This window comes from Cannabis sativa, chromosome 4 (assembly GCF_029168945.1).
Source record: "Cannabis sativa cultivar Pink pepper isolate KNU-18-1 chromosome 4, ASM2916894v1, whole genome shotgun sequence".
NCBI lineage: Eukaryota > Viridiplantae > Streptophyta > Magnoliopsida > Rosales > Cannabaceae > Cannabis > Cannabis sativa.
In genome coordinates, this window is record NC_083604.1 from 76,237,759 (window position 1) to 76,262,235 (window position 24,477).

A 24,477-nucleotide genomic window follows, 5' to 3' on the forward strand; every position below is an offset into this window, starting at 1 on the left:
TTGTTAAAAATTCTCCCTAAAATATAACAGTTACATAATTATGCTCTTTCCGTTAGGTTTTTCTTTTAACGTTACATTTTTTTTTAACTTTATATGTACAGTGATTCTTTCATTGATGAAGGTGCACACTAAGAGCAATAAATATCCGCTGTCAACACATCTTGAATACAAATTGAACTCCTTGACCACCAAACTGAACTACTACATAAAGCTTTGCCAAGGTGAAAAATTATATTTTGCAAATGCCAATAATTTTCTTTAATAACAGTAAAGAAAAAAAACAAAAATAACAGTGTAGAATTTAAAAATTGACACAAGAGAATTATACGTGATATTAGTGTTCTTTCAAACATTAATAGTCCACAGGGCCACACTCAGAGAATGAAATCATGCACCCCAAAAATGTGTTGTGGTGTGGTGTGGTTTGAGCGGTTTACTGTTTACACTATCATCATTATCAAACATTATAATAAAAATTTAAAAATCAAACTAATAAAGCTTTAACAATACAAAACAAAAAAATCTTATTAAATTTTTTTACATCATAACATGTATAATAATTATCAAGTTATTATATTGAATTGTCTCTAAAAAATAAAGTAATATACATATATATTATATGTTTGTTCTTATATAAAAAAAAGAATAAAAATCATATTTTAAAAATTGGTAGCTTTGTAATATATAGTGCGGTGTGGTTTGAACCACAATTATTAAATTCAAAACTGTAAACTGCACTGCACCACGCGGTTTGACAAAAATACAAACCGCAACAACAGCGCAAAAGATTTCAAATTGTATTTTGTATACAGTGTGGTGCAGTGCAGACGGTTTGATGAACACCCCTAGTAAGATAGGTAACAGTCTTCAATCCCTACCTATTGTGAAACGTCCCCAAAAAATCACGAGCTTACTGAACAGTGAGAGTAGAAGACAAAATAACATTATTATAGACTATTTTATTGCGCTTGAACGAGAACCTCCACAATATCACCACAACTTGTTAATCTATTTTTGACATATTTAATTGACAAAAATATTTTATTATTTCCTATTAATTTCGGCTGGTATGTTTAATTTGGTTACCCTATTGTGTGTATCTAAACTTGGAAGGAAAGTTGTCTAGCTTTCCTATTTATGGAAATTGAGGTAAAAATGGTAAGTTTTGATTACACATTTATTCTTATCTAATCAGCTGTTTATTCTGATCTTGTGTGAGTTTCCTATTTTCTTAGATCAGATTTCTTGAAGAAAAAACCGGAGCTAAACTTTCCTTTTCTATAAAAGGAAAGTTGTACTTACTGCCCATGATTCTGTAGGTACAAAAATGGAAATTCCTGGGCTGGTTGAAGAATTATTTTAGGGAAGTTTTCAGTGGGCTGGGGTCTTGTTCAGACTGTGTGTAAGCTGTCAATAAGGTGTATATTGATTATAAATACACCTTATAACAGCAAGGTTTTGTATCTCTTTCATTCACTTTCATATCTTAACGAAAGAGTGTCTTTGTTATGTAGAGAAGAGTTGTTCGACTCTTACTCTGTTTATTTGTAGTTTGTATTGTCTTGAGTCTGTGTTCAAGTCTACAATTAAGAAGAACATCAATGCAACCTTCGGGAGAAGGTTTTTACAAGCTTTCGGGAGATTGCTTTTGAAGTCTTGCATCAGGAGGAGCACACAACCTTCGGGAGAAGGTGTTTACAAACTTTCGGGAGATTGCTTTTGAAGTCTTGCATCAGGAGGATACAAGCACACAGCCTTCGGGAGAAGGTTGTACAGGCTTTCAGGAGATTGCCTTTAAGTCTTGAATCGAGAGGATTCAAGCACTCTTCAAGGTGATCGAAGGGATTTCGAGCTCTTGGAGTTTTATCAAGATTCGGTTAGTAGGTGGAATGCATCAAGCTTGCGGCATACAATAAGAGGGAGTCTATTTATGCATAAGTCAATTATTTTGTATTTTTGATACCGATCTAATGAATCTTATCTCTGGGCGTGGCCCCGTGGACTAGTAACAATCTGAAAGAATTGTTGAAACCACGTACAAAAACCTTGTGTGTTTTTACTTTTATGCACTGTTTGTTTTTTCTGGGTTTCTCTGGAGTTACAGAGTTGTATTCTGTAACTACGGAAAAACTGTTTTCAGTACTAGTATCATTATTCCGCATTTAATTAATCACTTAATTAAATAATTAAACTGGGAATATTAAAATACGGAATTTCACAACTAATTCAATCATTTTTTTTTTCTGAAATGAATCAATAAAACGATGAATAAAGTCAAAAAAAAAAGAATAATTAGCTTTTTTAGTCCCTGTACTTATGACACTATACTATGATGCCCCTTAATTTATAAGTGTAGTTAAAAATACCCCCTAAAATATATCAGTTGGAATAGTATAATCCTTCTATCTAATTCTGTTAAAATTGACTAAAGTTGACTGTTAAATTAATAATGTGGCATTATACATAGATAGTAGTTGAAAAATTATATACCATTAGGAAAATAAATTACAAGTCATAAAAATTACAATCACAGGAAAAAAAAATGAAAAATAACATCCCAAAAAATAGAATATCATTACCTTAATTTTCCAAAAATCCCATGTTCTTTTTAGTGATATCCATCTCTTCAAATACTGTAGAATCCTAATTTTACACCTTTTTCTAATTTGAACTGCTAAAAAACGATTTGAATTATTTTAATAAAATTATTTTTATTAAATTTTTTCTAAAAGGTTATGAAATCATTTTTTAATCATCTTTCATTGTCAGTTATATTATGCCACCTCATAGTCAATTTTCCCTCTAAAAAGAGATGAAATTACTACTCTATCCTTTGTTATAATACCACATCATCAATACAAACAGTATTTTTAAACAAAATAAACAGAAGGACTAAATGTATGCATATAAAATTATACAAGGACTATTTGTAACAAGCTGAATAGATTAAGGGGCATAATAGTATAGTGTTATAAGTACAGGGGGTAAAAAAGATAATTATTCAAAAAAAAATTACACAATGAACAGGATCTCCCGAAAGAAAACTCACAACTTCTTACAGTAGAGATCGCTGCAATCCCAAAGAACGTGAAGAGTAATTCTTTAATTGAAGGTCAAGATAACTGTCTATTAGAGATGGTTTTGTTAATTTTTTACTTTAAAATAAAGAAAAGAGGATTTAGAGCTTATGATTAGAGATGTCCATGTCCTAAACAATTTTCCCACATATTTTCACTTTGTTTTTCTTTTTCCATATACATTTTTTTAATTTATAAAATAAAACCATACTTTTGTAAACTTTTCCAAAAAAAATTAAAAGTGGAATTTTCCCCTTTTTTTTGTTTTAAAAGTTAATATAAATATTTATAATTTAGGCCATTTTGTGTAAAAAAAAATTATTTACACAATTCTTTAGTGTAATTTCTTGTGATGCTTTTTACTATTTTCCAAAAGTGCCGCTTATAATACTTTTCTTGGTCGCCACATCTTGATTTGGTTTTGGTTTTCTGCTGTGCAATTTAGTGTCTTAAATTTGTGTATATGTTTCTGAATTTTGGTCATGCAAAATATTTAATCAAAGTTAAGACAGCTCACCAAGTAAGTAGTATTTAGATGTATATATACGTGGTGTTCAAATAAGTTTGTTTCTCTTGATGTTCTACATCTGTAATGAACTAATTTATTCTATCGAAAAAAAAACATATAAAATAAAAATTATGATACATTTGTATTTGAAAAAGATAATGTACAATGAAACTAATGATAAAGATCGTTCATATGATTTGGAGATAAAGATGATGATGATCACAATCCACACAAAGTGAATTGTTGATTAATTTAGATGTATGATGATGATCAAACTGATGATGGTATATTTAGATGGATGAGCCACCCACATGGAAATTACAGGCTCACCTCAGGTCTGTACATGTGCTTTGAAATAATATCCAAGATCGAGAGAAACAAACCTATACTACTAGAAAAATGGGTTTTAGTGACCCACATTGAGTAACTCTAAACCTGTTTAGTGACACTTCACTGCGCGTCACTAATGAGGGTGACTGGAAAGACAGTTTTTAGTGACACTTCATGCGTGTCACTGAACACTTTTACATTCACTCTTTGCGCGTCACTGTAGACTTTTAGAGTCAAGTTTTGTCAGACTAAAAAAGTAACAGCAACACACATAAAGTGTCACTATATCCCTTTTTTTATTTTTTATTATTAATTTTAGAGATATAGTGACACACAAAAAGAGCCACTATGGTAGATATTTTTCTAAAAAAAAATAATATTTAATTTTTTTAATTCAAATTTTATATATTATAAACAATAATTTAATTAATTATATATAAATACAATTAAATATAATAATAATAAATTAACTAAATATAAAATATATTTATATTTAATTTAGATGGAATATCTAATTTCCTTTTTTAATAAAAAAAATTAAATGCTTGTATTTGTTATATTAATTAGCATTATACGTACTACTATACTATACATACAGTTCATGTCTTAACTATACTAGATATACACAAACAGTGGCGACACACACTTGAATTTCTTTAATTTCTTCTTCAATTGAAAATGATAAAGCTGGTGCCTTGAATGATTAAGCATCAAGTATCAGAAACATTGAAAAGAAACGATATCCTATGTTACGAACCAAAAATTATGTAAAAAGAGATTAAACTTAAACACACACAACAATTAAGAATTTACAAATAAATCTCAAATACAAACATGATAAGATCAATTATTCAATAACAAATATACAAAATTTTAAACAAAATATTAGATTTGAGTTTGAGCAGAAATTTTAACAAAAAAAAAATAACACAAACAATACTAGATTATGAACAAAACATAAGAAAAAAAAGACTAAAAAATATTTAAATTCACTCCGTCAATCACGAACTAAAACCACGAACCAAGGATGAGCTAGAACCGAAAGCATGGATGAGCTTCAAATGCAACCAAGAACCAGCTCCAAACGTCGTCGACTTCTCGGAAAACGGTGGAAACCGAGATCTCTGCACAGAAGAGAGAGAGAGAGAGGAAGAAACAAAAAAATTAAACAGAGATTCGACCGATTACCTTGGGTTTCTTGGGATCTTCGGTCGTCGGAGAGAAATGAGGAGATGACGAGCGAGAGAGACGACAACAAATCGGGTAGAGGCGGCGGCCAATTCCCAAGATCCCTGCACTGGAGACAAGAGGCGGAGCCGATGACCGTCCGACCAAAATTTTGGGAGATGGAAAGCTCAAATCGGTGGGGCCATGGATGCCATTCGCCGGAGGAGACCTGCTCTGGAGGACACCATTCGCTGGAGGAGCTTGCTCTCGAAGACGCCATTCACTGGAGAAGAAGAAGAGGCAGTGGAGAGGGAGAAGAAAGAGAAATGTGTTTTGTCTTGTCGAATAATGTGTAAACCCTACCTTTTATTTATTTTTTTATTTATTAAATACATTATATTTTACAGCTGTTTACATTTTAACAAAATTACAGCTATTGGTTATACCGTGTGTGTGGTATTGTGTGGTTATTGATAATTTTTTTTTATTTTTTATTTATTTTTTGTTTTGTTGATTTTTGTAAAGGTATGTGTATTTATTATTTATTATTTATTTATTAATGTCTTTACCTATTGGTTCACGCATGGTTCTATTTTTTATCATGATATTTTCTTTTTTTATTATTAACATATAGTGACGCGCATAATGCGATTGGGTATATATTTCCCAACGTGTTTGGCGCGTCACTATACCATATTTTAAAGTTTATTTAAAATAATTAAATAAATAATTATGATATAGTGACGCGCTAGGAAAGTCGGGATATACATTCCCAAACGTCCCAGGCATGACTCTATAAGTCAGCATTTTTAAAAAAAAAAAACAAATTAGAAACTTATAGGTATTACTCTTTAGTGACACTTCATATTTTTAGTGACCCACATTACAAGTGTCTAACACTAAATGTTTAGAGTCTAATTTCGTGTGTCACTAAAAACTACTCCTAACTCTTTAGTGACACGCACAAATGTGCGTGTCACTAAATAGTGTCACTAAAAGACCAAATTGTAGTAGTGCGACACTACTTACAAAAAACTTGAGAAAAGGTTTATCTATATATATATAGTCATACTTCCACTATTATTTAGTACTCTTCTACTTACTATTATTAATTACTACTATACTACTACACTACTACTGCAACTGCATACTTACATTTCCAAAGTCTCTCCTTTAGTTTCTCTAAATATTCATTCACTTTCCCCAACCCACTTTTGAATTTATCCCTTTAATTCTAAACTAAAAAAAAATATGCTCATTTTGATTCCCATGCAGCCAATAATATTCCACTACGTTGTAATTATATATCACAATAATAATAACACTTGGAGTTTTGGACACGTTTAAATAATGGAACTTTTTCCCCTTCTAGAAAAAAGAAGAAGAAGATTTGCCTAATTAAAAAGAGGAAATTACACTTAGTATGGGATTTTAAAAGTTCTTATGATAAATATGGCACATTTAAGTTTGGCCAATTTATATGGTATTTTTTTATGTTTAGGTTTTTGTATGGTATTTGATATGCCATATATATGTAATTAGGTTTCTAAATCCCATATTTACTGTTTTTATTTGTTTAGGAAGTTTTATTTGTCATTGATGCCGGAAAAGTCACGGAGTTTCTTTGTCGGTGCTTGAAAAGTCACGGAGTAGCGGTCGGTGCGGAAAAGTCGTCGGAGTTCTTTGCCGGCGCGGAAAATTCGTCGAATTGGCATTTTCGTGGAAAAATCACTGAAAAATCACCAAGAAACCGGTTTCTTAAAGTCTAAGAAACCGGTTTCTTGAAGTCTAAGAAACCGGTTTCTTGGTGATTTTTCCGTTGACAATGCCAATTCTGACGACTTTTCGACGCTAGCAGCTACTCCGCGACTTTTCCTAAGACCGACAAGAACTTGAAAAGTCATTAGAATTGGCATAGTCGCGGAAAAATTACCAAGAAATCGGTTTCGGTTTCTTGATGAAGAAACCGGTTTTTTGGTAATTTTTCCGGTAATTTTTCTGACGACAATGGCTCGACGAATTTCTCTAGCGTTGGTAGCAACTCGACGACTAATACACCGACACTACTCCGTGACTTTTTCGGTACTAACAAGAACTCTAGGAAATTCGTCAAAATTGTCATTGTCACCGGAAAAATTATCGGGCTAATCACCAAGAAACTGGTTTTTTCGGTTTCTTGATGAAGAAACCGCTTTCTTGGTAATTTTTTTATATTTTTTTCTCTATTTGGTTGATTGATGAAACTGGTTTCAATTATTTTCAAAGGTATATCATTTTTGTTTTGTTTTCATAATCTTTATTATTGTTGTGTAACAAAATTAGTTCCTTGATGAAGAAACCACTTTCTTGGTGAAGAAACCAGTTTCTTGACGAAAAAACCACTTTCTTGGTGATTTTTCTAATGATTTTGCTGGCGACAATGCCAGTTCTGACGACTTTTTTTACGCCGGCAATAACTCTGGCGATTTTTCCAACACCAGGAACTACTCCGGCAACTTTTTCGGCACCGACATCAAACTCCAGAATAGTCGTCGGACTTGGCATTGTCACTGGTAAAATTACCGAAAAATCACCAAGAAACCGGTTTCTTGATGTTAGAAACCGGTTTCTTGGTGATTTTTCCAGCGACAATGCTAATTCTGACGATTTTTCTTGGCGAGAAGAACTCGGCGACTTTTTCAAGACTGCCGGCGGCTACTCCGACGACTTTTCCGGTGCCGACAGTAAACTCCGGTGACTTTTCCAGCACGAGTGACAACTTCGGCAATCACTATAGTTTTATTTGTTTTTATTTTTTTAAAAAAAATAAATATGAAGGGAATTTTAATATTTTTTATAGTAATTTAATTAAGTTTTTATTTTTTATGAATTTTAAATTCAGATTTCTTTTTAATGTTTTGTATGGTTTTTTTTAGAAAAAAACCATATTTTTAGTTTGATTGGTTAGATAATGCCATATTTAGTGGTATTTACTTTTTATGCCATATTTATCATAACCTTAATAATTTTTCCCATATTTTTGAAAATAGCCCAATTAAAAATGACAATTGTATCATCCTTAACTATGGGCCCAGCCCAAAATGGAGTTTGAGTCCATTCATTTTTGGACTCTCTTTCTCGTTAAGCTATCTTAACGGGCTTTATAATTTAAAATGGGCTTTAAATTGATACTTATGGATGATTGAGAGAATGATGTTAAATGTATGCTTCATGTTTTTGAAAGAAAAAAAATGTTTTTGTCAATGATGTTGATTGTTGAGCTTCTTACTTCTTAGCCAATCATTATTTTTGGAAAATCTGATTTTACATAGGATTTTATTTATTTTATATTTTTAAATTTAAATGAGTTTTTTTTACTTTTAAAAAAAAATTGAATATATTTTTTAAAGTTAAAAAAAATATATATTTTAAAGAACTATTTAAGAGCGATTAATAGAATGTTGGTATTTGAGTTTAGTATATGAAATTTGTTACTACTTGTAAAGTTTATGGTTTGTGAATCAAATTTAGTAGTTAACTATTAAAATACAAAACTAATCTAACATTTTTTTTAGACTAATTGAAATTTTTACTTTCGAATTTTGACATGTACTAAATTATGTTCTCTGAACTTTTAATATCACTAAAATCTTATCACAGGTAGTGAATAGTATAGTATCAAAATAAAATATAAATACCTTAAGAAATTCACACACAATATCAATGCTGGATTCCTAAAGTAAATACCATTCTTATTTTTTTTTATATAAATTACAATTGTATTGTATAGTAACTTGGATTAGATCCAAAAATATAAATTCCAGAGTAAAAATTAATTATGACAAAAAAGTACGTGATCATTACCTACCTACCCAAAAATCGGTGAAGAAAATAAACCGACAAACCAAAGTAGAGTTTTCTGATCAAAATTAAACAATTATACTTTGTGCTTAAAACAATGTCTTATTAAGTAGGCTATATTTTAACTTTTAAATTTCAATCATACTCTAATATGAAAATGAAATAATTACATCAGGTATCAGATATCATTTTTTGTAAAATATTTATATTTTTATATTCAAATAATATTTTTTTTATATTTTTACGGTTTTCTAAAAAATAAATCGAAAACAACATAAAATCAACAAGAAAACTATATAAAAGTAACATGAAAATAACAACAAAAAATAACATACATATAAAAAGACCGTATTTTCTGTAAATAAAATCAAAAAAATCGTAAAAATATTTAAAATTCTGTGAAACCGTATTTTTGTAATTTTTTTGTTAACAACAAAAAATAACATACAGATAACAAAAAATAACAACAAATTAACAAGATTACAATATAAAAAGACCATATAATCTGTAAATAAAATCAAAAAAACCGTAAAAATATTTAAAATTCCGTGAAACTGTATTTTTGTAATTTTTTTGTTATTTTTATATTTTTGTGAAATAAACCCTATGAAAATCATCTCAAAAAGTTACAATTATCAGGGCCGTCTTTAAGTTTTTTATTTTATTAAGGTGTCTAATTTTTATTTTTTTTTTGAGAAATGCTAAAAGACACCAGTGTTGCCAAACACCCTACTACGTGTCAATATCGCTATTGGTCTAATTAAGTATCAGATCTCATATAGTTTAATATAATAGCTTTAAGGGAGTATCGCTAACCAATCGCAAGACGACATGCTTTAAGGGTGCTAAGCACCACCCAATAGCAATGCTCTTTTATTTTTGGTTAAAAAAACGGTTTTAAAAATTATTTAAATTTCATTTTATTTTTCCAATAAGAGGCCCATTTTTAACTTTTGTCCTAGCAATTAGAGCCGGCCCGTCCTAATAATTATAGGTCCCCAACATTAATCATAACTTATAAAAATAAAGAATTTCATTGATTGATTTGGAGTGTAGCATCATTTCTTTCAAAGAGAGTTTGAAGGTGGCTCATTTCTTGGCAAGAGCCTTTTATTTTCCCACAAACTGTCATTTTATTTCTACAAGATATAAATACCAATATTAATGATCTTAAATAAGACCTAACTTATTTTAGAATTGAAAGCATCTCCAAATTAAACTTTGAATAAATTGGGCTATAGAATCCTCTCACATATTATATAATAGTAACAATGTCAATCACAAAATTAATGATCATCACCATACAAGTTAAACTAGAATACAACCACATAAGATAGAGTACATGATAGAACTTCTTTAAAGAGTAATTATCGAAGGAGTATCTTTTTTTAACAATAAGTGTATGGAATGTATTTTCCTAAATCTAGGAATAAACTACCAAAAACAATCACCATTATCACGCAACAAAGTGCTTACATATTAATCAATATAAGACAAATTATAATTACAATTGAGTGTCTTAATCACATTATTTGAATTTTGAATCATACTCTCTTTGATAGAGATAAAAATATATATAATCCAATGGTACAAGGCCTCCTCCCTCATAAAACATGCTCAAACAAACAAACAACGTCTTGTTCCATCCCATATATATAATTTCTAACCACTCTCCTAATGACCATCACACCAAATTCACATAACACAACAATATTCATATTCAATTTTAACAATATCCAACTCTTATGACTTAGGCAACTTAGAATTTATATTTCAATATTATGACAGGAATAATAAAACTTAATTAGCACATAACATATCCAAACAAGTTAAAAGAAGGTGAAATGATCTCATAACAAAAAAATTCTATAAAATAACTTTAAATTTGTTAGGTATACATGATTCATCTTAGGTAAAGACATTATTGTTGGATTAAAAATCCTTTGTGGGCACATATGTATAATGTATATGCTATTATAAAGTGTGATACAAAATTAAGTGACCAATTATGTTATGGGTATCAAAAGGGTATTAAAGTGTCATGGAATTAATGTGTAGATACCATAAGTTAATTTATAATTTGTTGAGGGGCCAAATTATAAATACCCAAGAGTTATTCTAAGATGACTCTATAAATAGGTAGTGGTCCCCAAGAAACACTAGGGTTTCTGTATTCTCTCCTTCCCCATCAGAGAAAATACTCTAGAAAATAAGTGTATTCTTGGAAGATAGTGCTTCCGCTGATCTTTTATCATCATCTTCTTCTTTAATTTAGCAAAAGGATTTATGATTTAGGGTTTTCTATATTAAAGCACTTTAGGAATATGTTTAGATCTGTGATTTATATATTTCTTTAAGTGTTTTATTAACCCTAACAAGTGGTACCAGAGCCTCTTTTGTTGAATTAATTGAAGATCTGATGATTTGGTTTATGAAATTTGGGGATTTTGAAAATTAGAGTTTTAATTTTTGTTTGAATAATATTGTGCCTTAATATTTTATGGATTCTGTATATATATCTAAGTTTACGATTTATTGATATATGTTCAGTACCATTATATTTTTCCTCTGGCTTCAGTTTTCGTGATTCGACTATTATTGCATATATATATAATTTTTGTTGTTGTTGATTGTCGTTGATGTGACTGCTATGACTTTATTTGTTTAATTTGTTTTTTTTTTTTTTACGGCTTCAGTAATGCATCATACATATATATATATAAAATATGTTTGTAAGTTTATGATTATATAGATTTGTCTTTTGAGATTGGTGATTCATCTTGGGGTTGTGTACGGCGGCTGAGTTTTTCTATAATCACAGATATATATAATCTTTTCTTAGCTTACCTATTTTATATACATATACAGTTTTATTTTTATTATTATATATTACAGTATATATACTGAGGTACAATTTATTTTAATTAAGATATTTTGGAAACAATTAAATTTAAATTTTGGTGTTGGTTTATGACTAATATTTTGAGTAAATTAATTGAAACAATATGTCGCCAAAGTGACCTCTTTTGTGTAGATTAATTTATTTAAATATTAGGATGGTTGTATGTTTGTAATTGATGCTTATATTGACTAGCCCAAAGGTAAGTGAATATTTTGCTAGATTTCAAACATACCTGTGGCAATAAATATATGACAATTATAAGGTATTTTGTGTGAGCAATACGTTAGTCCAAAGATTAACCTATTGTTTGACACAGTTTTATTGTCAATATTTGATTGCTACACCAAGAGTACCGCTTACAGTTAATATTACTGTCCAAAGACTTGATATTAATGTGTGTTTGGTATCTTGAGATGGGATTAACCAAATTTTGAATTTATTGTTTAATTATGCATATTAATGTGAGCTTGTTTCATTTGTTCTATATTCAGCTAGTTCATCTTCTGCTGCTTCAATATCTGCTAACATTAATTCTATTCCTATGCTTAATGGGACCAATTTCAAGGATTGGAAAAGGAATGGGATGTATGGATTTGGACCATGCACTAAGGAATGAACAACCTGCACCTCTCACTAAGGAAAGTTCCCATGATGATAAAAGGGAATTTGAGAGGTGGGATCGTTCAAATCGCATGAGTCTAATGATTATGAAACACAGCATTCCAGAAGCCTTTTGGGGCACAGAATCCGAAGGGGTTACTATGGCTAAGAATTTCCTTGAACAAATTGAGGAACGTTTTGCTAAAAACGATAAGGTTGAAATGACAACACTTCTTGGTTCTTTAATGAACATGAAGTATAAGGGTCAAGGAAATGTAAGGGAGTACATTATGGAAATGCATCATATTGTCTCAAGATTAAGGACACTTAAGATTGAGCTTTCAGATGATGTACTTGTACTCATGGTTTTGTTAACGCTTCCTCCACAGTTTAACCAATTTAAAATTAGTTACAACTGTCAAAAGGAGAAATGGACTCTCAACGAGCTTATTTCTCATTGTGTGCAAGAGGAAGAAAGGTTGAAAAAGGACAAAACCGAAAGTGCTCATTTGGCCACTACTCCTAAGGATAAGGGCAAGAAAAGGAAATTTGAGAATGAAGCTGCTAAGGGTCCAGTTCAAAAGAAACAACAACAGGATTCTAAGGGTTGTTTCTTTTGTGACCAACCTGGACATGTGAAGAAAGATTGTGCCAAATATCACGCATGGCGTGTAAAGAAAGGTATTAATCTTGCTTTGGTCTGTTCTGAGGTTAATTTAGTTTCAGTACCTAGAAACACTTGGTGGATAGATTCTGGTGCTACTACTCACATAAGTGTTTCTATGCAGGGTTGCCTGAGCTACCGAAAGCCAAGTGATGGTGAAAGATACATCTTTGTGGGCGATGGTCAATCGGTGGAAGTGGAAGCAATTGGGCATTTCAGATTGTTATTAGGAACTGGTTCTTATTTGGATTTGAAAGACACTTTTGTTGTGCCGTCTTTTAGGCGGAATTTAGTTTCTGTTTCTTTGTTGGACAAATTTGGATATTGTTGTTCATTTGGAAACAATCAGTTTACTTTGTCTTTAAATTCAAATATTATTGGAACTGGTTATTTGAACACTTATGACAATCTTTATTTGTTAGAAACAATTGCATCCTATAATGAAACCTTGCATGTGGAATCACGAGGTACTAAACGCAAATTAAATAAAGAAAATTCAGCGTCATTATGGCATAAACGCTTAGGTCATATCTCAAGAGGTAGAATTGAGCGTCTTGTGTCTGATGACATTTTAGAGTCTCTTGACTTCACAGATTTCAATGTCTGTGTAGATTGTATCAAGGGAAAACAGACCAAAACTAAGAGATTAGGTGCCAATAGAGCTTCAGAAGTCTTAGAATTGATTCACACAGATATTTGTGGGCCATTCCCTACGGCATCTTGGAATGGTCAACAATATTTTATATCATTCATAGACGATTACTCACGTTATGGGTACCTATATCTCATTCATGAAAAATCTCAGTCTGTGGACGTGTTCAAAGCTTACAAAGCTGAAGTTGAGAATCAACTCAACAAAAGGATTAAGAACGTCAAATCTGATCGTGGTGGTGAGTACTACGGTAGATATGATGGCTCAGGTGAACAACGTCCAGGACCATTTGCTAAATTCCTAGAGGAATGTGGTATTGTCCCACAGTACACCATGCCAGGATCACCTAGCATGAATGGTGTTGCTGAGAGACGAAATAGGACTCTTAAGGATATGGTAAGGAGCATGATCGCTCATTCTACCTTACCTGAGTCCCTCTGGGGAGAAGCATTAAAGACGGCGGCTTACATTCTGAATAGAGTACCAAGTAAAGCAGTTGCAAAAACACCTTATGAGCTTTGGACAGGTCGAAAGCCTAGTCTAAAGCATTTCCACATTTGGGGATGTCCAGCTGAGGCAAGGCCTTATAGGCCACATGAAAATAAATTGGACTCCAAAACAGTTAGCAGCTACTTTATTGGTTATTCTGAGCGATCTAGGGGCTATAAGTTTTATGATCCCACTGTCAGAAATATTTTTGAGACGGGAACTGCAACATTTTTTGAGGATGTTGAATTTGGGGGGAGAAATAAGGTTAGAGACATTGTTTTTGAGGAGGAATTGAATTCAAACTCAGTTCCTACTATCATTTTAGACAATGTTCAGGCTTCCACACCTGTCATTGATCAAGAAATGAATCCGGAACCTCAACAAGACAATGTTGAACAACTCCCAAATCAAAATGAGGCTATTGTTCCAGAAGAACAAATTCAACACCCTCAAGAACAAGAGCCATTAAGGAGGTCCACAAGAGAGAGAAGAAATGCTATTTCAGATGACTATTTTGTATTTCTTCAAGAACATGAGGATGAAATTGGAATGATGGAAGATGATCCAATCAACTTGCATCAGGCCATGAAAAGTTCTAACTCTCAAAAGTGGATTAATGCCATGGATGAAGAGAATAAGTCTATGCAAGACAATAAAGTTTGGGAAGTTGTCCCATTACCAGAAGGTGTAAAACCAATTGGTTGTAAGTGGATACTTAAAACCAAGAAGGATGAATATGGTAATGTGGTGAGATTTAAGGCACGTCTTGTAGCAAAAGGCTATACTCAGAAACAAGGCATTGATTATACAGAGACTTTCTCTCCGGTTTCATCGAAAGACTCTTTTAGGATAATATTGGCACTTGTTGCTCATTTTGACCTTGAGTTACATCAGATGGATGTTAAAACAGCGTTTCTCAATGGCGACATTGATGAGACAATTTATATGGAGCAACCAGAAAACTTTGTGGTTGGTGACCCAAAGAATATGGTTTGCAAATTAAAGAAATCCATCTATGGACTCAAGCAAGCTTCTCGTCAGTGGTATCATAAGTTTCACCAAGTAATTATCTCATTTGGTTTTGAGATGAATATTATTGATGATTGTGTATATCACAAGTTCAGTGGGAGTAAATACATATTTCTGGTTCTATATGTCGATGACATATTGCTTGCTACTAATGATATAGGCTTATTGCACGAAACCAAGAGATTTTTATCTAAGCAATTTGAGATGAAAGATCTTGGTGACGCCTCTTTTGTATTAGGAATTCAAATACGTCGAGATCATTCTCGGGGTATTCTTGGATTATCACAAAAGGGCTATATCGATAAAGTACTCAAAAGGTTTGGCATGCAAGATTGTAGACCAGGTGATACCCCTGTTGCTAAAGGAGACAAATTCAGTCTTAGACAATGCCCTAAAAGCAGCCTTGAAATTCAGGAAATGAAAAAGATTCCCTATGCATCAGTTGTAGGGAGTCTAATGTATCTTCAGGTATGTACGCGTCCAGATATTGCGTACATTGTTGGGATGTTAGGCAGATATTTAAGCAACCCTGGTATGGACCATTGGATAGCAGCCAAGAGGGTTATGAGGTATCTTCAGAGAACAAAAGATTACATGCTCACATACGGAAATCGTATCATTTGGAGGTCGTAGGGTATTCGATTCGATTTCGCCGGATGCCAAGATAGCGAAGGTCTACATCGGGCTACATTTTCTTGTTAGTGGAGGAGCTATATCTGGAAAAGTGTCAAACAGTACACTTGTAGCTTCTTCCACTATGGCAAATTTGAATTCGTAGCGTGTTATGAGGCATCAAATCAGGGAATATGGCTGAGAAACTTTGTCACTAGGCTGCGTATTTTGGAGAATGTTGAAAGACCACTTAAGATATTTTGTGACAATAAATCAGCAGTGCTGTATTCCAATAACAATAGGAGCTCATCCAAGTCAAAGCATATTGACATAAAGTTCCTAGTTGTGAAAGAAAGAGTGCAGAGTGGACAGATTTTCATAGAGCATATTGGGACAAACTCCATGATAGCGGATCCGCTCACAAAAGGATTACCACCCAAGGTCTTTCATGAGCACACTGCTCATATGGGTGTAGTATTACTTGAGGATATCATGATTTAGTGGGAGTTTGTATTCTCTTTGCTTTATGTTTGTTTAAGACATTTATGTATTTGGTTATTTTCTGATCAGAAATAAAGTTTTCAGTTTATTCACTCTATTTTGTTATGTTTAATTTTGACCTCACTTTGGTTTAAGGAGGACCAGTTGAAAATAGGCATGTTCGGTTCACATTGCATGTAATTTCCATGCTACACATCCATGATTGATCTATGTCATTTGGCTATATTTGTATATGTGACCATTGATGGGTTTAGTCATGATTGATATGACGAAAATCGCTTTGATCCTATATGGGTATAGTTGATGGACGAGATTGTTGTGAATACCTTTACATAATAGCAAATTTTGAGCTCATAAGGTTATACATTTATCAGGTAACATATGTTGCCCAAGTGGGAGATTGTTGGATTAAAAATCCTTTGTGGGCACATATGTATAATCTATATGCTATTATAAAGTGTGATACAAATTTAAGTGACCAATTATGTTATGGGTATCAAAAGGGTATTAAAGTGTCATGGAATTAATGTGTAGATACCATAAGTTAATTTATAATTTGTTGAGGGGCCAAATTATAAATACCCAAGAGTTATTCTAAGATGACTCTATAAATAGGTAGTGGTCCCCAAGAAACACTAGGGTTTCTGTATTCTCTCCTTCCCCATCAGAGAAAATACTCTAGAAAATAGTGTATTCTTGGAAGATCAAAACCTTCTCTGCAATCTCCAACAATGGCTTCAGGTTAGTGCTTCCGCTGATCTTTTATCATCATCTTCTTCTTTAATTTAGCAAAAGGATTTATGATTTAGGGTTTTCTATATTAAAGCACTTTAGGAATATGTTTAGATCTGTGATTTATATATTTTTTTAAGTGTTTTATTAACCCTAACAATTATTACATAAGGTTTTCGTAGATAGAGAGATAAGCGAGTCCACGTTGAGCCCTGAAGAACTATAAGTTTCATCACAATTGAATTTGTAACCACTAGTAAGAGAAGAAATTGCTCTACCATCATTCCACTTGGCTACAACTTGTTATATATTGTTTTAGATTGTATTTAGCCCACCTTGATATTAAATTTTGAATCCGTCATAAAATAAAGGATTAGTCCTATATAAATATCGACTATGTAAGTACAATAATTGTCAGTACTTGAAACATTATTTAATTTATATTATCATTTCGTACTATAACCAAACAAAGAACTCCCAATTTACCACGGAAATGTAACCAAATGATATTAGGAGTGCATACTAACTCAAATTTGTGGTGGTTTTTCATTTATTGAATTTTTAGATTTTTGCAAATTATAAGGAATAAGTTTAGGTAATTCATTTATTTATTTATTTTTAGCTGCAAGTAATTCTAAGAGTTACTTTTTTTCTTACTGTCTAAAATTGAGAAAGGAATGATAATAATATAACAATATAAATATTATATAATGTTGAAATTAAGAATGTGGGAATAAAAAAGGTGATAACTGGAATAGGTTGGAAGTGAGCAAATGACAGTTGGTAAGAAATCTGCTTTCCCAATTTGGAGGAGATTTCTTTGTTGTTTGAGTTCACCTCCCTTAGTCACAAACTCATGGTCATAGCACCTTCGTTTCATATAGTTTTGTCTTGTGGTTGTGGCTGCCTTTAAGGACCACTCCACATTCATGATATACATATATCATTATTGAACCAAAATAAGCCCACAAAATCTTCATATCCAATCCAAAAAAATTAAAAAATAAAAAACACAAACTACAATTCTCTTCTTCTCTTTTTAGATAAAATAGAAGAAACCTTCCCTGGTTACAACTCATCATTTTCATTCATTGCCTATAATTCATTTTTCAACACTGTTTTATCCCTAATATATATAATTATTGTCTATCCACATGCTTTTTATGTAGGGACTGTAAAAGAGATATTGGAAGTTGTAACATAATATAGGAAATGTGCACTAAGTTTTAACTCTTACTTAAAGAAAATTATTCTCTAACACCATGTTAGTGGTTCAATATTAATTGGATAAATTATAAAATTGAGTAGTCATGCACAATGGACAATACCTGGCACAAATTTAGTAAAGAAATATTACGGTTTTGAATTATAAGCATTGTTACTAAGCATCAATGGTGCCTAGTACATTTGCGACATGTCGTGTTGCGATTGCCTAGCAATACTCTCTAAAAGCTATTATATTAAATTATATGAGACCTGATACTTAATTAGATCAATAACGATATTGACACATAGAAGGGTGCTAAGCACCACGGGTGCCCTTTAGCATTTCTCTTGAATTATAATATAGATTAGATTGCTCTAAAATATAAAATTTGTATTTATTCTATTCAAATTATTAAATGTGGGATTTGTGGCTTAAATATTCAATATTTTTCATACCAGCATTATTATTAGGTACCACTCACAATAATCAACAATATTTTTTAAAAATTATTATGGAAGGAAAATACTAGGCTATTTTAGCATTTCGTAGGAATGAAGCCACTATTATTGAATAAAAAGATAAAATAATCAAACATTGGGAATGAGATATGTTATGACCTCATGGCCGGCCAACTAAGTTGGAATCGAAACCCAATACCCAAAACAAAACTATCCTATTCTCAACTCAAAACCAAAATTGACCAAATTAATTCATACTAAAATTTTTCATATTTCCCCCAAAACGTAAATCTACAAAACCATTTTCATTTTCAATAACCAAAAAGTTTGACTGAATTACTAAGAAGTCCTGATGGTACTCAACAATATATGTCTGAATAGGAGTGCACTCCAAATTTTCTCAATAATAATAATAATAAAAAAAAAATTAAAAGTAATGACAAAGGCATGATTAGGTAGAAATATTAGTATTGGAATTGTGGATGATGGACAATATAAGTTAAGCATAAAAGTTAAATGGTGATATACAGAGTGATATAAAATAAACCAGAGAATTAAGAGACTTTTAGAGAGATATAACAATTTTGTTTAACTTCTTGCAAAGATAAAACAAAAACATTAACAAAAAAATGGAGAATATTAACCAAAATTGTATGCTATTTTTTCTCTTCTTGTTTTTCTTATTACTATATCGTTGTTATTTTATCAAATGAATTAATCATGTACAACACCCAATTGGACCTTTCCTGCTTTATCAAAAGAAGTGGTCGAATTATAAGGCGTTGATGATGATGGATAACAAGCTTTTCTCAGCTCATTATACCTTCCAATATCGAAATCATATTGCTTCATTAATCTTTTCTGCTTAGCCATAAACCTGCTATGGAAAAACCCTTCGAAAGAAGGCTCTTTGGATGTCCTAAGGAAGAATGCATACCCAGCCATGAAGTAAATGGATGTGACATAGAAGCAAATTGGCTCCATCACATCCCAAGACAGTTCCCAAAATGTTAGCCTCATGAACCCAGCCGTTTGAACCATTAGGTAAGCCAGACCGCACCAGAGCTCCTTTCGGACCAGGGACTCGGCCCTCTCGTCAATCTCACCCTTCTGATTCTCTAACTCTTCAAGCTCTTTTCTTCTTGGGTCGTTGGAGCTTGGTTCTGGAGACGGAATCAGTTCTTGAATCACTTTGGCTACCTGAAATTAAGACAATTACAAAAATGTTTGGGTAAAAGATGACTCAGCCTAAACAGATGTAGTGCTATTAGTTAGGGAATATTGTATACATTGACAAGTAACATATATAAAATAGGACTATTATAATAATAATATTAGTATGATAGAATTGAAAATATTGAACTCTTTCGTGAAAGAAAGCAAAACAACAAAATGATCAATCAAGGGACCCCTCCCAATAATGCCAGCCATGAACTAAATTTTAGAAAAGGACAACTGAAACATTTAGAGCCGATGAGGCTAAACATGACTCCAAAAATAATTGTTAGCAATACTATACAATATCATCGAATTCAAACAAACATAAATATATGAATATAAACTATGCAGAACACTAAAAAAAAAAGCCAATTATCTTAGGAAAACCCTGAAGAAGAGAACAAAAAAAAACCTAACAGAGAAATTAAAAGAAAACTAATACCACATGTCCTAAAAGTCCATTATTTAGACTCTCTTAACAAACTTATTATCATCAGCAAATTTATAATAAGTAACTAATTGCTAATTTAGTGATAATAGGTAGAGAAATCTAGCTAATGCCTATCCATAATTCACAATAGCATGGTAGTTATGTATATATATTTTTTTTGAAAAAATAAATAATAAACCAAACAAAACTAAACCAAACAAAACCTCTAATTTAGTTTCAAGAAAAACTCTTAATTTTTTGTTCTTCTAATTTTTCATTTAAAAAACTGTTTTTTTTCCTAGTTGAGAATCCTCTTCCAAAAGAACTTTTATGATCATAATTATGTTCTCACCGAAGAAAAAGTATAATTCCTTTTTCAACTAGTTGATTCTCTCTATTTTTTTTTTTCTTTTTTTCTTTTATTTTTTTGGGGGACCAAATGCAAAAGTTATCATGTTTCTACATGACTCATTAATTTTCTGTCAAGTCCTCAATTTAAATAAATTTTTTTGAGAGGACTGGTATGGGGCCATAAAGGCGGAGGAAAATAAAAATGGTGAAAATTCTTGAGCCATTGTTGAAACCGAAAGGGTTTATATTTGTTCTCCCAACAAACGTGTTTAGATCTGGCGAAACAACAAAGTTTCATTCATTTTCCTGTTGAAAAGAAAATAAATCATTATAAAAATTTATCAGATCCCCAAAATTGAAAAAAAAGAACTAAAACAATCAAAAACACTACGCGAAGTGCATGAATGAATGAATCTCCTGAAAAGAATTTAAACCTTTCAGGACCATGACAATCTGAATCTGAAATCACCAAAAAATTCAAACACACAACAAGAACAAAAATAATACAAACTAATTAATTATCAATTTTATTTATTATGTTAGAATGTAATTTTACCTGTTCTGGTCGGAGAAGAACAACGTTCCCGAAAACGACGACGTTTCCACTCTCATCTAGCATTTTAGCAAATTGTCGTCCTTGCTCTGAATCAGAACAAGTCTCCTCGCAGATCCGTACAAATTCCGTGTAAGAGATACTGCTCTGAGGAATTTCTCTCAGCTTCGATTTAACAGCCTCTAGTTGGGTAACCCGAAGTAACTTTTTCGTATCAGCAATCGTAAGCCCTGGCCTCTCCGACGACGAAGTTTCCGTGGCCGGAGGTGGAGTAAGACCGTCCAAGCGAATCCGGTCCCGGCCGATTCCAATTTCCTTAAGTTTCTCAATCAGGTTACCTCCCATTGGTACTGAGCGTAGCTCGGGAGACATCGCATCCTGCATAGCCCTCTTGTGAATAAAGCGACTGAAGATGGCATTGTCTCCTGGATCAGGAGCGAGATTAGAACGATTAGGACTACGGGGAATGCGATTTTGAGCAGTGGATGAAGATATCCGGCAACTGGTTACGCTTTTGGAAGAGAATTTGTAAATGTTAAAGAGACGCTGGGCTAATGATTTCTTAGACGCCATTGTTGAGTAGAATTAGAGAAAAGAAATCTTCTTTCCGAAGTTTCTGGTAATGAGAGAAGAAAATAAAAGGGTTACTGGTTTTGAGCGATTTAACAATGGTGACTTATTTTCTTTATATAGGGTGTTAATTGGGGAAGACGAAGGAGATATAATGAAAATATCGCGATATTCTCTCGATAAATAAATTTTAGCCTTTACTTTCCGGATGATTCGTTATTACGAGAAATTGATACTAATTCACGAGAGATTTTTTTTTTTTTTAAAAAAAATCTCATGGGTTTGTTTTAATCACCTTACACGTGGTTGGTTAGGTTAGATCATCTAAAACAATCCGTGCCGTTTAATCATATGAAAAATTTAAGAAAGTTGTTATCCAATGATGTTGACTTTCAATAATGTGAGGGTAAAACGAAACGTGGCATAATCTAAACCGTTGAAATAATATTTTTTTGTTAAATCGTTGAAATAATATTTAATTATCAAGAAGAGGAGTAACGTAACACAAATAAATGAGTAGGAAGGAGTAGCTTATTATATCAAATTTTGAATTCTAAAAAATTGTGATTATAAGTTAAGTGTTGATTAACATGTTCGTTTTCCAATTTATTAAAATTAATTAATATTAAAGTATTTGAATTTTTATCAAAGTAAAAATTGCTTAGCTAACCATTGAAAAATTCACATTAAAAGTTAGTATTGAAAATAATAATAATAATAATAATAATAATAATAATAATAATAATTAACAGAGGAGGACAAGTAAATTGACTTAATTGTAACCAAGATTTTCTACAACGGTTCGCTGCATATATTTTGAAATGACACGTGTAAAGGAGTAAGCAGATGTTATCTTGGAGTTAAAAGTAGTAAAATAGAAACGGTCACAGAGTAACATAACTGGCAGCCAAGTCATTAACTGGTGAAGGTGATGTGCATAGCGTGAACGCAAACGTGTCGCCACATATACTATTAATTACCTTTCTCCAATAATGAGAAAAAAAAATATCGTCAATGCAAAAATCTTTCACATTTAATTTTTATCTATGATAATTACTCATTATTAATTTTTTTACTTAACTTTCTTTTTGTCAGGTTCAATAAGGTAACTATTTATTTATTTTTAAAGAATAAGGTAACTACTCGATATAATTCAAAATAATAAAAAATAAGTAATTGTTTGGCTAAGTTACTGAAAATAATTTTTAAAACTCACTGGTTACCTTTAGTAACTTAGCCAAACAAATAATGTAAAAGTAATTTTTTACCCAACTAATGCAAAAAATAATAATAATAAAATCTAAATTCATTATTCAATGTGCTAAAATAATGTTCTTTATTCTTATATATTAATAACTTCTTTTTTTTTTTCTGAAAGTAATTAATAAAAATTTTATTATTAAAAGTTTAAGACAAAATTAAATTTTGTTGAAAATTAATTTAAATTTATTAATTCTAGTTAAATTTGGATAATAAGAACAAGAACCAGAATTATGACCACGCGCGGTTAATTTCCATATATTTATAAAACAGAACATTATTACTTGAATTTTCAAAAACCGATTAAATTTAATATTTGTTTAAAATGATTTATTTTTTATAAAATTACACTAAATATAATATTTATTCAATTATCAAGATTTTATGGGGTTAAAATGAAAATTTTCTTATAATTATAATTAATCCGTGAAAATCAAGAAATCTAATCTAATAATTAAGTAAAACGCGCAGCATTTAATGATAATGCGTAGAATAGCTAATGCTATATTCACAATAGCATGGTAGTTATATGTATAATTTTTTTTTTAAAAAAAAAACTAAACTAAACCAAAAACAACTCGTAATGTCATTAATTAAATAGGTAGTTAGTTGCTCATTATAATAATTAATAATAATAAGGCTCTTCTTTCTTCAGGTTGATCAATTACGATAAGAAAAATTTAATGTATTGTACAGTTAATTTCAATGTGATTTTATAAAACAGATTTTATAAATGATTAAATTCAAATTTGGTTCAAATGATATTTTTTTTGGAACTGATCATATAGATTGAGTTAACACATCAGATGATAACATTACTCGATATTTATATAATGTCTGCAAAATTAATATAAATATCTAATTTTTCAAAACTGATAATTTTTTTTCAGAAAAAAGAGTAAATAACTAAAAATGGTTAATCTATAGGTATATAGTCATTAGTTTGCTTTTGTGGCAAATGATTTGTATAAATCCATATTTTTAGTGGGATAATTAAGTGTCAAAATTCACTGATGATGTGAATATCATCCTGTCATTTTACGTATATAATTGGCAAAAATTAACTATATATATTTCATCATTATCTAAACTTCTTCATAATTAGGCTGCCTAATTAAGTTGTATATTTACATCTCAAAAAAAAAAATTTAAGTTGTATATATATATAATGATCATGTAGATATATATATATATAATTGTATTTTGTTTATGTTATATTTTTTTTTTTAAAAAAAAAACCCATTTTGAATTGATAGATTTCAAAAGGTTATATACATATATATATATACTAGGTAGGAGTTACGTGCCGAGGCACGTAAATGTTAGT

At 31.1% G+C, this 24,477-nt stretch overlaps 1 protein-coding gene across 1 annotated transcript; it reads right to left on the reverse strand.

Moving 5' to 3' along the window:
* Positions 1 to 19,331: 19,331 nt before the first annotated feature.
* On the reverse strand, positions 19,332 to 22,006 carry LOC115714439 (calcium uniporter protein 2, mitochondrial). Its single transcript, XM_030643153.2, has 2 exons — positions 21,324 to 22,006; positions 19,332 to 19,968 (listed from the first exon to the last, which is right to left on the reverse strand). The coding sequence occupies exons 1-2, from the start codon at positions 21,891 to 21,893 to the stop codon at positions 19,483 to 19,485; spliced, it is 1,056 nt and encodes a 351-aa protein (XP_030499013.1). The 5' UTR covers positions 21,894 to 22,006; the 3' UTR covers positions 19,332 to 19,482.
* Between the last annotated feature and the right edge of the window lie 2,471 nt (positions 22,007 to 24,477).

Coding starts and splice junctions, on each gene's coding strand:
- LOC115714439 (XM_030643153.2), bottom strand. CDS start 21,893: ATGGCGTCTAAGAAATCATTAGCCCAGCGTCTCTTTAACATTTACAAA. Junction 19,969..21,323: donor TTCTTCTCCGACCAGAACAG/GTAAAATTACAT, acceptor TCTTAATTTCAG/GTAGCCAAAGTGATTCAAGA.